At 38.6% G+C, this 16211-nt stretch overlaps 1 protein-coding gene across 4 annotated transcripts in view; it reads left to right on the top strand.

Annotated features, from left to right (window-relative positions):
* The window catches only part of DTWD2 (DTW motif tRNA-uridine aminocarboxypropyltransferase 2), a 191785-nt gene that overhangs the window by 154577 nt on the left and 20997 nt on the right, over window positions 1–16211 (top strand). For 3 of the 4 annotated variants that reach the window (XM_073344786.2, XM_073344790.2, XM_073344788.2), the window contains exon 5: window positions 8229–8327. The exons of the other annotated variant lie outside the window; for it this stretch is intronic. In XM_073344786.2, the coding sequence (XP_073200887.2) occupies window positions 8229–8327 (99 nt within the window). The remainder of the gene's footprint in view (window positions 1–8228; window positions 8328–16211) is intronic. 4 annotated transcript variants of the gene reach the window in all.

Raw genomic sequence — 16211 nt, 5'->3', positions numbered from 1 at the left:
AGACATGTTACAAAAAACTTTAACATGCCTGATGCAAAGAATTGTAATGTTAGAGAATTAATCATTTGTGATAGGGGCCTCAGTAGAACAAGCAGGGATTGTTCATAATTAATGCACTTCTTTTATACAGAAGTTTTCACTTTTTCATTATCTCATTTTACATGCTTTTGAACTCAACCTTTTCAAATCCAACCTTTTTGTTCTATAAGTTCAATTGTTCACTAGTCCATTAATTGCCTACACAAACATTGGAAATGTGATTGTAAGATTATTTACCTTTTAATGTTCAGCAATTCAAAACTTATTGCCAGATACTTGCTATACTTCATATGCTATCTGCTGTTCAACAGACTGTGTAAGGTAATAGACCCATATTACGTTTCGAAAAAATATCCACCTTTACCTGGTCATTCCACAGATCTTCCTTTCACTGTATTATGGGTATATAATGCTTCTATGATCTAGTTGTTTTACAAGTGCCTCATCTGCATGAACAATTCCTGGTCTGTGACATTTCTGTAGTAATTATGGGACAAATTATGGCCATTCCATCATTGGTGCACAAGGTATGCAGGTGGACTCTTTTTACAGCCATTGCCCTCCTGAACAGGAGGCAGCTATAATTTGGCTACTTCTGCTTCAGGAGCACAAGGGGGAGTCAGCACTACCTCAGCAGTACATACTGTCCAAGAGACAAGCACCTTTTGTACAGCACCTAGAACAATGGCATTCTGGTCCATGACTAGGGCTTCTAAGTACTATAGTAATACAAATAATGGCTGGGAGGAATTGGGAATTCCCCAGCTCTGTGTCAGTCATCAGCTAAAAGGCTTACTGGGGGAAGTGCAAACTATGTCTGTTAGGCAAGTGGCATGAGGTAACCAGTGAGCACACTTTTCCCCCAAAAAGAAAAGGAGTACTTGTGGCACCTTAGAGACTAACCAATTTATTTGAGCATAAGCTTTCGTGAGCCATAGCTCACGAAAGCTTATGCTCAAATAAATTGGTTAGTTAGCTATAGTTAGTTAGTTAGCTATAGCTCACGAAAGCTTATGCTCAAATAAATTGGTTAGTCTCTAAGGTGCCACAAGTACTCCTTTTCTTTTTGCGAATACAGACTAACACAGCTGTTACTCTGAAACCACTTTTCCCCCAGTGTCCCTTGAAACAATATAGATGCTCCTGGCTACAACAGATGTAACACTTCAACAGCACTCAGGGGCTATTCCTCTTCCTGCCATCCTAGTACATCTTGCCTCGTAGGAGCCTTAATTTGACCCGATATTTGCTATTTCTCTGCCACAATTCAGTGTTAGTCTACTGTTGAAATAGTACTTTCCTGAACAGTACTGACTGCCTCTTCCATATATTGTAAATTAAATTATTTACCCAAAGCGCCTACCTTATTTTCCTTCATACATCTCTTGGTAATGCTGATTCTCAGTAAAATGGTCTCCAGGAAATATTTTTCTTCTGCATTGCCTAATCTCCATGGTATTTCTGATCTTCCTGCATCTAACCTCCACTGTGTTGTATCTTTTCAGTGCTCTTTTGTGTTGCTTTGACTAATGAACTTTAGTTTTTGACTTATGAAGTCATTTCTTCTATTTCCAAGATTCTTTTGTTGATCACATTCCTTATCTTGTTTCACCTTCGCCATCTTGCACAAGCTGGATTTCACCAGTCTCCCAGTATCATTTTTCTTGTAGAGTACCTGCATTTCCCTTTTTTCGGGTTTTCAACCTATGAAAAAGTTGCACCCATTTTGTTCAGCCCACCCACCTGAAGGTTCACACAGTGGGAAACTTTGATATAAATGATATATTTTATTTGACAATGTTTACTAAAGTTGTTGCTGTTAATGGTTATGGTACTATCCTTTCAACAGTGTAGAACACCCACAAAGCAAATTTCTGCAGTGTTCTGGGGGACTGGTAGCTGATGGTTTATTTTATTGTTTAGAGCAAAAGTTTGTCAGTGCATTTCAACATCTAAAAACTTATGACTGGTGTCTGTTCCTCTCATTCATTTTGATTAATGATTCAATTAAATTACTTGCAAAGTATTTTTACATGCATTATTTTACTTAGTCTAAGTCAAGGCTGGTCAAATCTGGCCCTTAATTTTAAATTCTAGTTTTAAACCCCTTATTCACATTAGTGAGCAGTTACTTGCAGGAATAATCCCTTTGACTTCAGTGGGACTACTCATGTAAGTAACTGCTTACCATTGTGAGTATGGGTTCACAATCTGGCCCTTTTATTACATGTCCACCTTTTTTTTCAATATGGACGGCTTTTTGAGCAAACAATCAAACAGAGCTACAGTATAGGGAATGGTGAATCACATTTCAGGAAAATAAATGTTTCTCGTTTTACACAAATAGTTTAAAAAGTAAAATCCAGGTCCAAATCCTGAAGTCCATATTGTGTTTAGGGAAAACTCACTGAAGTCAATGGGTAAACAAGGATATTCATTCATAGTAAACAAGAATTTTCATTCATTGTAAATAAGAGATTTATTTTCTGGTTTGTAAATCCCTTCAATTAATGAGCAAGAATGCCAGACTGTGTAGGCTATAGAGACCTTCATGCATTAATTAGGAATTAGTCGCAAAATCTGGAGCAGTTGCCTGCTATGATTTGAAGGAAGAGAAAAATAAAATTCTGTGCTAAAATTTTATCTATGTAAAATACTTTCTAAAACCTGAAGCCTGGATTTTCCCAGCTGACAGGTGTTTTCACTTAATTCTGAATCTACTGGAAATAACGAACTAAAAGTGATGATGAGTGAACCTCAAAAGATTTAGGTGTTAAACTCATTTAAGACTCCTACTGAAAATCCAAATCCAGTGGGAGACTTATTTTCTTGTGCATGTGACACAGCACTCTGTCCGGCTACTACCATTTGCTTTCCAAACTCCAACCAGCAGCTGGATGATCTTCAGTCTGTGACCCACTGTGACTCCAACCTTTCTGCAATCAACACTTTCCACCCTTGACCCGCTCTTCCTGGGCTTCTGTTTCCACTAGGAATATTGGAACATTAAGCTTGCCGTGTCAGATCAAGTTATCACATCTGGTGTCCTGCCTTGGAAGTGGCTTGGAAGATGGGGAGGGCAGGAGAGGAGGGGGAGAGAAACTGTAAGTCAATGGCCCGTTCTGCAGTGCTGTACATGGGTGAGGGTAAATTTTCCTTTTGAGCCCTGTGGCAAACAGCTTATGCTCTGAAGCATAAGATTGATTATGTATGTATAGCTATGGCTAGTGGGCCAAGTCCTGGGCTTAGGAACATTGGCTACGCAAATACCCTAGGTCCTTCATGGCCTGCCTTCTTTATGCAACAGTGGATGACTGCACTGACCCTGACAGGGCAACCCAGAACAGCCCCAACTAGCATTAATATTTCTGTTGACATTAACTGAAAGTGACCCTACGTTCTCATATCATGGGACAGCATGAAAAGAAGAGACTGGTCAGCTTTAACCTTACCCTTTATAACCTCATTTCTATTTATATCTTCTCTTTTCAAGGGTTAATAATCCTAGTTTTTTACATCTCATCAGAAGCTCCATTATGACCATCTTCATTGCCCTTCTCTGGTATTTCAGCTGTCTTTTTAAGGTGAAGCAATTAAATTTGAACACAGTACTTCATCAGGATTCTTTTAGTGGAACTTAGTTAAAATCTATTGATGGTGCATGAGCTACAAAAGAATCTAACTGACACTCCTCCCTTTATACTGCCTCTCTAGCACTAACAGGAGTCGAAGCTTATTTTGAAGAACTGAACTGATATTACTCTGAATATACACAGGGAACTGAACTGTAGAGTAGGACAGTATAATTTAAATAGTCACTTATCTGAATATGTTTTAGAGTAGCAGCCATGTTAGTCTGTATCCGCAAAAAGAAAAGGAGTACTTGTGGCACCTTAGAGACTAACAAATTTATTTGAGCATAAGCTTTCGTGAGCTACAGCACACTTCATCAGATGCATGCAGTGGAAAATACAGTGGGGAGATTTTATATACACAGAGAACATGAAACAATGGGTGTTACCATACACACTGTAACAAGAGTGATCAGGTAAGGTGAGCTATTACCAGCAGGAGAGTGGGGGTGGGGGGGGGGACCTTTTGTAGTGATAATCAAGGTGGACCATTTCCAGCAGTTGACAAAAACGTGTGAGGAACAGTGGGGGGGGGGAAGGGTATAGTTTTTTTGTGACTTTGTCCTCATCCATAACTATTTCACATCTGGGGACAATGTTCAAATCAGCGGCACTGCTATGGGTACCCGCATGGCCGCACAGTATGCCAACATTTTTATGGCTGACTTAGAACAACGCTTCCTCAGCTCTCATCCCCTAACACCCTACTCTACTTGCACTACATTGATGACATCTTCATCATCTGGACCCATGGAAAAGAAGCCCTTGAGGAATTCCACGATTTCAACAATTTCCGTCCCACTATCAATCTCAGCCTGGACCAGTCAACACAAGAGATCCACTTCCTGGACATTATAGTGCTAATAAGCAACGGTCACATAAACAGCACCCTATACCAGAAACCTGCTGACCACTATACTTACCTACATTGCCTCCAGCTTTCATCCAGACCACACCACATGATCCATTGTCTACAGCCAAGCTCTGCGATACAACCACATTTGCTCCAACCCCTCAGACAGAGACAAACACCTACAAGATCTCTATCAAGCATTCTTACAACTACAATACTCACCTGCTGAAGTGACGAAACAGATTGACAGAGCCAGAAGAGTACCCAGAAGTTACCTACTACAGGACAGGCCCAACAAAGAAAATAACAGAACGCCACTAGCCATCACCTTCAGCCCCCAACTAAAACCTCTTCCAACGCATCATCAAGGATCTTCAATCTATCCTGAAGGACGACCCATCACTCTCACAGATCTTGGGAGACAGGCCAGTCCTTGCTTACAGACAGCCCCCCAACCTGAAGCAAATACTCACCAGCAACCACACAACAGAACCACTAACCCAGGAACCTATCCTTGCAACAAAGTCCGTTGCCAACAGTGTCCACATATCTATTCAGGGGACACCATCATAGGGCCTAATCACATCAGCCACACTGTCAGAGGCTCGTTCACCTGCACATCTACCAATGTGATATATGCCATCATGTGCCAGCAGTGCCCTTCTACCATGTACATTGGTCAAACTGGACAGTCTCTACGTAAAAGAATAAATGGACACAAATCAGACGTCAAGAATTACAACATTCAAAAACCAGTTGGAGAACACTTCAATCTCTTTGGTCACTCTATTACAGATCTAAAAGTGGCAATTCTTCAACAAAAAAAACTTCAAAAACAGACTCCCACGAGAGACTGCTGAATTGGAATTAATTTGCAAACTGGATAAAATTAACTTAGGCTTGAATAAAGACTGGCAGTGGATGGGTCATTACACAAAATAAAACTATTTCCCCATGTTTATTTCCTCCCCCTCACACACAGTTCCTCAGACGTTCTTGTCAACTGCTGGAAATGGCCCATCTTGATTATCACTACAAAAAGGTTTTTTTCTCTCCTGCTGGTAATAGCTCACCTTAGCTCATCACTCTCGTTACAGTGTGTATGGTAACACCCATTGTTTCATGTTCTCTGTGTATATAAATCTCCCCACTGCATTTTCCACTGAATGCATCCGATGAAGTGAGCTGTAGCTCACGAAAGCTTATGCTCAAATAAATTCGTTAGTCTCCAAGGTGCCACAAGTACTCCTTTTCTTTTTGTCCGAATATAACCACTAGAAGCAGCAGGAGAAATCAGGGTGGTTGTGGAGAGACACCTTAGTGCAGGTCTGGAATTATATGTTGAGGAGGCCAGGGCTGGCCAGTAGAAGGAGTCAGTGGAAGGGACCTGGAATAAAGGGCTCCTGATGCAAACACTTAAAGTTTTGAGTTCAGATCGGTATTAGGGTTGCAATGTGAACTAGTTCTTAGGTTCAGTTCACACATCTATAGTCAAAAGGCATATTTATTGGAGGTTACTGATGTAGTATTTGCAATTTTTTAAAAAAGGGGGAGATAGCAACAGAGGCTTAACAGATATAATATCCCTCATAGTTAGGAATTTTACCAATTGCTTCTGATCGAAATAAAAATTTTGTCAGTCCTGTTTTGATTTAAATCATTCTGTGGATTGCTAACAATTGGAATGTGTGAAGGGGGGAAAAAAAACAAAAAATAGTTTTGGATTGCATTGATACCAAATAAACAGACAAAAATAAGTCCATCTAGGAAGGAGGAAATATACTTTGGTTTAAAATCCTAGAACTTCTACAGGAAACAAAAATCATTAATGTTCTTGTAGCTTTGAATAAGGAGGGGTGAGGAATGTTTATTGCTTGTCTCTCTGCTTTCCTGCCTGTAGTTCATATCCTTGTGGTTACTGCAATATCATATATATGGAGAATATGCTTGTATAAATTTGCAAACTACAGATTTGTAACCCTTATCTCCACTATTCTCAATCTTCCTTACTCATTGCTAACAAAACCATAAATATTTGTAAAATTCACAGTACCATCACTTGCAGATGTCATCATTTCTCGGTTTTATTTATTTTTTGCCTCTTTTTTACCACTGGAAGGAATTTTATCTCCTCAGGCTGGCACTGATAGAGTTTTCTATACAAAACCTGGCTATGGGCTTCTAGGAGGAAATAAAAGTTTGTTGTCATCCTGGTGGTCACTAGATGGAAAGATTATTTTCTACTTGTGGTTACTGATGTTTGATAAATCATGTTCATTAATAGTTGTAAGTCTGAACCTTACTCCTTATAAATTCAACTTTCATGTGACAACTGAAATGTGTTTTATTTTTTATTGCAACAGATCTTCACGTGCCCTAATTACTGATGCACGGTGGAATAGAAATCAAAACACACAGTGTACGTGTTCCATGTGCACAGCCCTTGTTGCACCTGAAAAATAATTGCACATTTTGCTGATGTATTGTGGCTTTTATTAATATAAGAAAGCCTTCAAAATGATATATAGGGCCAGGTCTTTTTGTTTTTAAAGTAGATTGCAGGATTGGAGCTTTAGGTTCCAATTCCATAAATGTTTGAATGAAATTAATTTTACAAGCATGAGCAGTACAGTTGAGTTCAATGAACTGGTCACGATGGTAAAGTTACTCATACGTGTTTTCAGGATCAAGCCTTAGTCATATTGATGTATATTTAGTTTTTATGAAAATGACCATGTAGTTTTTGGTTGGAAGGAACCGTGAATTATTTTCTCATTTTATATTTGTGAATACTAGACACTTTGAAAAAGCCCACTATTTGTACTTTAAATTTAAATGTTTATTTAATTTTTTTGTATCGATTTGTATAGCACTCGTTATATAGTAGGATACATTCAGAGCATATTAATATTCAAAATACTCAGAAGAAGCCAGATACAGATTTATTGTATATACCATCATCTGTGTGGAGGTTGCACAGCTGATCAGATCACTATTATGCACTACCCGTATGTAACTAGAAACTGTAGAATCTAGGAACTTAATTAAAATATACAGAATTATCCAAAGTGGAGCTAATGGAAAGGCTGTGCTGGGGAAATGCTAATGTACAGTGGTATTCAGCTGTGGTAGTTCAACCAGAGAAAACTTAAGTTCTGTGATACCCATTTTGTATAAACATCTTTTATTCTTGAGGTACAGAGATAAATTATTGTTAATAGCAGGACTGTTGTATATAGCTGTTACACATTCACTTCCTCTTTGTCCTCAGTATTGTCTTAAATGAAAGCCTTGATTTTGGGGGGGTTTTGTTTTTTACAGTCAAACTATCCCAAAAGTCATACTTTAACTCCTCTTCCCACCACCACCCCCTAAGTGTAATAGAGAGACCTCAATCACTAAATCCAGAATGGTTTTTTTACATGTTGGCATTTTTTTTTTTTTTTTTTTGCCTATGTTGAATCTCTAGCTTAGATTACACAAGAAATTCTCCTCTCAATCGGTCTTATGCTCTTAGGTTTCTCCTCAGTCAGAGGTTTCCTCATTGCAATTCTAAGGGCCCTTCATGTAAAGGAGTATTTAGTCATGTTTAATTTAACGGAAAACTGCAGTGGAATATGAAATAGTTTCCAGTTATTTGATCCAATATAAAATATGAGCACATCACAAGTTGTTACCTTTAAATCATATTATATACCTTCCAGACTGGCTTGGCTGTGCAACTAAGATTTCAAGGAAGATCAAGAAGAAATAAATCCTTCCTTCACAGACTACAGGACACTGGAGCCACACGAGCATTTCCTGTGAGTCTACAGTAACTCCTCTCACGCTGTGGAGTCCTGTATGGGGGAAAATGGCCAATGACTACATGGAGTCACCAGCCCCTCTTGCAAGCACTCCCTGCATGTTGAAATCAAATGCAGAGTTCTGTCATTAACAGGGGGATGCTAATTCTCATTATGGTGATCCAAATCTTGCCCTGTTACCCCAGCAGAACCCTACAGTTGTTCTCCTGGCCATGGGGCTTTCGTGACTAAGGAAGGAAGGGCAAAACTCAGGCTGGAAATAGTAAAGCAGGCTGGAGCTGTATTGTCTGCTGATTCATGTTATAAGATGAGGGTCAGAGCTGCAGGAAGCTGAAGTCAGTTTGAAGGTTTATTTACAGCAGGTCTCCTTTCATCAGTTTCTTAGCTTAAAGAAGATCTTTGTTCTCCACTAAGCAGCAGTAAACGTGGGGGGAAGGCAGTTTCAGAACTCATGGAAAGTAGGTATATCAGCAGGTTACACTCAGTGGTTTTCTTTGTCTGTGATGGGTTAGTTCCAATATGCCTATCCTGTTGCACATATTCCTCCAGTATATTAAGCTGGTAACAAAAAATAATTAATAACAAATTTACCGAAAATAGCACCAAAATTAGAGCCCCAACAGAGTACACCTTTTATCTCGTTTCCACCTTCAAATCCAGGAAGTTTATATATTGTAATTCCTGGTTTTTGAAATAGCTCCTCATTTTAACATTTTCTTTGTTTTTTATTTTTAATCTCTTTAATGTAAACTTAATGTGAAGCCAGATAGTTTCACAGTGCACCAGAAAGGTACAATCCATTGCAAATTCCTGCTCTGGTTTAACTGAGGCTGAACTTCACCCCATGTGATTACAGAATCTCATCAATTATAAATGACACTTCAGTGCTGGGAACTGAACTAGGTTACAGTTACAAAGATATTGAAGCTTATAACTTGGAGCTGATCTGTTGCATTATATGCAGTTAATATTAAACTAAATTCACAATATGTAATTACATATTTAAATGTATATTCAGAATGTGTGTTCTATATTTTGATCATTTAAACCATCATTCCATCATAAAAATTTTAGCTCGTTGGATACATGTGGAAGGACACTCCAGAAAGTCATAGTAGTTGGTACAAACCCTACCCCCACCCCGCCAAAACCCAAAAAAACTAGAGCGAGCAAGATCATGAGATCCAGAACCCCCATTAGTATGTAGTAGCATAGTCTTTCTGATCTTGATCCTTTGCAAAGGAGCAGCAAATCAGCATGTCTTACACTGACAGACCCCGTCGTCAGCGGGCAGGAACTTAGTGCATGAGTATCTACCGCATGACCTAAAAGTCAACTGCTTGTTAGCTAAGGCCGTAGAGCAGACTCATTAATTGTTCTCTAAGTAGTCTCGGTGCCATTAGATGGGACAGAACACCACACCCAGAAGGTGTCTGGGTTACACATGCATAACTAGAATATATGGTTTAAGCCTTTCTCTGTTCATATGTAGATCAATGAGCTAAGACTGTGTGGGAAGCAGTGCCTCTACTGCAGGCTGCGTCCTCCTCCACCTCCCTACCTAGTTCTGCTGGTTTTGTCTTTCCTTCCTCCAGCACAACTGGAGGCGAGCATTCATGTGATGGGAGCTAAACAGGCAGGTAGCCTCCATGAGGATCAGTGAGAATTAAATAAGATCTGACCCAAAGTTCAACCAAAACTTAAACCCAGTCTGATACAAATCTTTGCTGAGGTTCAAAATAGTGCAGGTTTTATTTTTTCCATTTTCATATACCTGTGAGGTTTCTGATTTCTGCTAGAAGTATCAATATACAGTGGACCAAATTCTCTGTACTGCCTGAGTAACTAGGCTATGCCCAAAGGAATGCTTCTGGGGTCAGAGGTGAGACAAAGGGAGGAGGAGTTTGAGGAGAGGGTCCAGGGCTTATTGTGGACAGTGGATCCATGACTACATGGATCCACCTGTTGAACACCATGGTCTACAGCAGTTCTTCATAGCCACTGTGTTTTTTCTCTCTCTCATGTGCATGGATATTTGGCTGGAAATTTTTTTAGTCATGTCACCGCTAATTGTGCACGCTCAAATTTCACCCAACAGCACAGTGCAACACAAAGTGTGAAGATCCTCTGAATGTGCCTCTGCATCCCGTTCCAGGCACACACATGCAGCAGAAAAGCACCTCACTTTCTCTGGCTTTCACACAGTGCTTGCCCAGAAGGGGCTCAGAATTTGGACCTATATGAAGATCTTTCCCAACTCTAAGATCTAAAGGAAATCTCCAGAAAGAACCCAACAAATTGTTTAGACTAGAGAAGTCTTTGAGAACTTTGAATAAGTGTCTAAATTTGTGACTTTGTTTATGTTGGTGTATTAAAAACTATGAGGTGTTTTTGCAAACCATAAGTTTTAATTGAATGAGTAGCTTGTAATTTCCTCATGCTATTCATTCAAAGACCAGCAAATGTGCAGTTTTGATTACAGAAAGTTAGAGACCTATATATTGCTCATATTCGAAAGTGTTTGTGCTTGTGTTCAGCCTGTAACTTGTGTATTATTACATCTGAAGCATTAAGCAAAACCTTTTAGTCCTGAACAGAACAAATTGTTCCAGGAAGTGCTCTATGTAAAGAACTCTCATTAAAGTAACTGGGAGTTACTCTGTATTTGGGGGTGCTAAGAGAATCCTCTTTAGGTGAGTCTTTCTTTATTTTCAGTAATTTGTGGACCTGGATGGTCAGCAGGAGAGACCGTCCTTCAGCAAATTAGGATAATTTGAGTGACAACGGTCTGTTTTGTTTGATTCATCTCATTTCTGGTCAACAGAATTTATTGCTTCTACTTGGTGACTTTTTCCTCTAACTGAAAGGTCTCGGGTAATTTGCCAGATGTCGGAAACATATGTTATCTTATGCCTTGGGTGCAGGGCAAAATCTTTGTTGTTAACTTACTTTTACTGCTTTGGCATTCTTTTCATAATTATTTTTTAACTCTTCAGTTGAATTTCATATTTCTGAATGTGCCTGTCCTGTTGCTGGAATGTTTGGTTGACAATAACAAGGTTAGTAGAAGTATGTCCGTGCTGCTCTTGGATTTCTGAAGGTCTACTTGAATTTGTGTTCATAATAAGCAAATACTTTGAATTTTAAACTGTCTAGTTAAATGAAGGTATTTTTTAAAATCACACTATACGTATTTTTTCTGAATGTTCCTCTCCAGAGCTCCTTCCATTTCTTTTTCCATTTTTGAAGGAAGTACTTACTTGCATTAACAAATAATGAAAACTAATGAAAGCAAAAGTAATTAGTGTGTTCCAAAAAACAATCTCTGTGCACAGATACTACTTCTTGACATTGAGCTATTTAATTTTCCTTCTAGTGTTTTCCAGGCTTCTCATATTTACAGGTAATTAAAGTTAAATAGCTGTGACAATATGTGTAATTAAATTTTCTTTCTTCATTTCATGACCCTGTTCTCTAGATCCTTATTCTGCTCACTGACTGAATTTTCTTGCAGCACTTTCCTCGTGCATTAATTATTAAAAGAATAGAGCTGCATAAAATATTGATCTGTTGCCTGACATTCATTTTTTAAATGTAAGCAGAGCAAGAGGTAATACAGGAGCCATTTAAAGAGCTTTTCTTTCTATTAATACATAAACTGTGATGCATGAAAAGATATTTCACTGAAAATGGATATTCATTTATTTTACTAGGTGTTAAGTATGCATTCCATAACAAACTTTAAAATATATTTTTCCACAACATGCTGTCTTTTGTTAAATTTCTTCCACCATTGTAGCCAAAAACCACAAAACCTCTTCAAGACTGAGACTATACTCCAGCTAAATTTGAGATTGCCTATGTCTGGGTTTGTGACTGAGTCTAAGCACAATAAAATCTGTTCTACTCTTAGGCATTGTCTTTACTTTAAAAAAAAGGAAACGGGGCATTCTTATCACAAGTTAACTAACTTGAGGTAAAATCCTAGTGAAGATGAGGCAGACTGCAGTTTTCACATTAGTTATCAGATCAAGTTCAAGCTTAGGCCTCCCTGAAGGCATAAACTAGACCTGCTAACTTTCATGAATACTGCAGCCTGCCTTGTCTTCACTAGATTTTACTTCAAGTTAGCTAACTTGAGTTAAGAATACACCTTTTTTGTTGTAGTGAAGACAAGGCCTTAATGTTCTATTGTTTCTCCTGTTTGTAATAATCTTCATACAGAAGAGCAAGAGAAAATCAATGGATAAAAAACAAGCAAAGTAAATTTTGTTACATTTGGTTACATGACTGTGCAAGCACTAAATTTTCCATTCACAGTTGTTGTTTTCTTCCTTATTAGCTTTCTCATAATCATCTCATAAAATAATAGGAAAGGGATTCTTCATCCTTTCATCTTTAACAACAGTACTTGGTATATGTAGTGTTTTTTTCCATAGCTCTTAAAGGACTTCACAAAACGGGGTAAATATCCCCATTTTACAGATGAAGAAGTGGGGCTCACAAAAGCAAAGTGACTTATCTAAAGTCACACAGTGAATTGGAGTCATCTGCTGATTCATAGTGCAAGGTTCTTTCTAGTGGCATAGCTAGAAGTGGAAATTTGGGTGGGCCCCGACTTCCGGGTGGACAGGCAATGACCGACTGTGTTAGCTCAGCTTCTCCCCAGACACTATGCCCTCTTCCTAGCCCTCGTGCCCTGAGACAAAGGGCTTCACCTGCCAAGCTGGGAACATGCATGGGGCGGCTCAGAAAATGGCAAGGCAGAGCTGCCGGACCATAGCTTTCTGAAGGATGGGCACATAGCTCCGTCCTGGATTTCAGGTGCCCACGTGACACTCTGGGCCACTGTGGCAGAACCATACCCCTGCTCAGCTTTGGGTGGGCCTGAATGCTAAGTGGGTGGACCACAGCTAAGTGGGTATGTCCCTGGTCCTTTCTTCAGTGAAGCAATGTCCATAGATCCTAGCACTTAATCTTCAGCCTGTTTGAGGCATTGGAGGCATATGCAGACTTATTAGCCCCTGTCAGCAGCCTAGGCTTCTACCACTGAAGAGGCTGCCATTTTAGGTTACATCCACAGATCTGGATTTTCAGCCAGTTTAACTCCAGAAACTTGAAATAATTCTATAGTAAGTTGAACATATGCCTGCTGTAGATCTAAGATATCAAGAAACAATTATATTCTTTTTGTACATACTTATTCTTCTCGTATCATTTACTCAAGGTGGGCCAGATCAGTGGGCCTTACTAATTGACCAAAAGAAATTTCCAGGTAAGCATGCATAAATTTTCCTAAGTCACTGGTCTGAACACCTAACTAGTTCTTACATTTTCAAAGCACCATGCAAATATCTTTTAATATTTTTATGGCAAACATTAAGGGAAAGGGCTCATGCTGTAGTGTTAGCTTCCTTCTCTTCCACCCTCACCCATTACATGCAACCGTGAGTATGAAAAATATGTTGATGGGGGGAACCAACACACAAAATACTATCAAAAGCAGCGTAGTTTATCATCATGAATAATTAGTCCAAGTCAAACTCCCTACAGACTTTAGACATATTAGGAAAATATGACCAAATGTTCCAATTTTAAAGAATATCATGGAATATTTATCATGATGCTGTCTAAGATGGTAGAGTCCACCTTTGAGGTACTCAATTTTTCTATTCTTAAATCACCTTCCAGATAAAATTAATTTTGAATGTTATAACTCTGCTCTGTTGAGTCAATGAAGGCTACTAACTGATATGACAAATAAGGATGTCAGTTGTAGATTCTGAATTCATTGCGCAGGTGGTGTTAGTTTTCTTCCATTAGGTTGCTTTACTCTTTCCTCAGTCAGAGACCATTATACAAGCTCAGCCTTTATAAGACCCTTTGTTTATCTTGGAGGGAAAAAAGTAACCTTTCACGATATTCATAAAATGCATTAGAAGGTATTGAGAGCCTCTTCTGAGGTGCTGGGTACCCTCAGTTCCTGATGAAACCAAAAGGAGTTAAGGGTGCTCAATACTGTACTTCACAAGATTTAGTTCTTGATAAGAACTATGACGACAGTGGTGGTGATGAGTGCTCTATAAATCCCTAGATACATAGAATAGTAACCAGCAGTAAATTGCTTTAACAAGCAGAAGGAGCATGTAGAGAGTCACTAGGAACTCTTTAACATATATCCTTCGTCCTGTACTGTATGAAAGAGGGTCACATTTGGACTAGGGTAGTTACTAGGGCCTAATCCTGCAAATACTTTCTACTGAGAGTAGTGTTTACTACTACAAGGAATCTCTTTGATGTCATTGGCCCTCCTCATAGAAGTAAGCAGTACACCTAATAGTATAGCATGCTCCTGTTCAGGAACCTCAAATCTTAACATTCATATCTTTTAGTATCTAAAAATAGCAAACTTGTTTTCTTTTTTGGTGTGTTGATTTTTGCTTTAATAGTTATTTGAAATCTGGATTTATCTCCTTTTTTGTAAGCAGGTTTTCTAGTATAGTTTATCTCACAAAATACAGGATTCCTGTTTATGGGCCAAATTCTGCAGTCTTTACACAGCCAAAACTATTGTTGAAATAAATGGGAGTTTTGCCTGTTTAAGTATTTCTTACCAATATAAATAAAATCCTATGTATGCTTATTTTGTTTAAACTGGATTTTTATTTTAGCACAATTTTGTCTCGAATGGACAGAGACAGTCATATAACATTGTAGTCCCTGGGAATGTAGAGCGATAGAGAACACATTTTAAGGACAAAAAATTTCTTCGCCTGTATGATTTCTTTAAAGGAAATGAATTTCCGTAGACCCATATTCACTTGTCCAACACTCAGATAAGAACTTGTGTTCAACAGCTTAGGGTAGCCAGGTTGAAGTAGAACTAATAGTTTGAAACAACGTCAGAGTACTTAGAAGCCTCACGGTTTGGGATATGCATATATATTTGCATCCACACTGTATTTTCAGGGATCATCAAACAAACTTTTGGAAAAGCTTCTGTGTGAGATTACATAAGCAGGGGGGTCTGTATACTGTAGTTCTGCTTTTCTGCATGGCTTGCTTTAAAATACAGTTGTTCCCCGGTGACACAGACCAGACAAATCATGTGCACATCACAATAGTGCATCCTTAATTATTCTCACACAGAAAATAATGTAAAAGCAAGACAATTTTCTAAAATATTCAAAAGCATTTTCAGAAAATTTCACAAGCGGTTGGTTAAGAAAAGTAGTAATATCCTTCATATGTGAATCCAGGAAATTATAGGGTAGTTCATTTTACCTTCATTCATATTCTCTCTTGTGCAGTCATTGTAGAGAAAGAACTAAATGTAGAGATGAAGCTTTTAAAACAAACCATTGTGCACGGTATTGGAAGAAAGATTACACGGTTGCTTTGGGTTATATTCTGCCACCCTTACTCATATTGAGCAATACCTTATCTAGTGAGTAGCCAGTTGATTTCAATTAGACTACTTGTGGAGTAAATAATACTCCATGTTAATGTGGATGGTAAAATCTGTCTCATTAATTGTTGTTTATGAAGCAAATGGACAAAAGTACTCCTGAAAATACCTGGAAAATCATTTGAGAATTCATTCTCATAAATCTGATTGTTAACGATATCACAATCATTGCTAGCAAACTGTGATGCCATAAATCTGATCACTGAACAGATATCCTGGACATCATATTTACATAGCTATGAGAGAGAGAGAGAGTGTGTGTGTGTGTGTAAGTAAGGAGCCTCCCTGCTCTGAGATGATCTCTGCAAGAGCTAGTGAGAGTTGCCCACCCTTTGCCCAGGGAAAGATGGGGGTTATTATGGAATTGTTCCCCAGTTACATACGGGTGAAAAAGAGCAGGGAGTAGGCAGAAC

Source organism: Lepidochelys kempii, chromosome 5, assembly GCF_965140285.1.
Source record: "Lepidochelys kempii isolate rLepKem1 chromosome 5, rLepKem1.hap1, whole genome shotgun sequence".
Taxonomy (NCBI): domain Eukaryota; kingdom Metazoa; phylum Chordata; order Testudines; family Cheloniidae; genus Lepidochelys; species Lepidochelys kempii.
The sequence above is the reverse complement of the archived record's forward strand: the minus strand, read 5'-3'. Positions and strand labels throughout refer to the sequence as shown.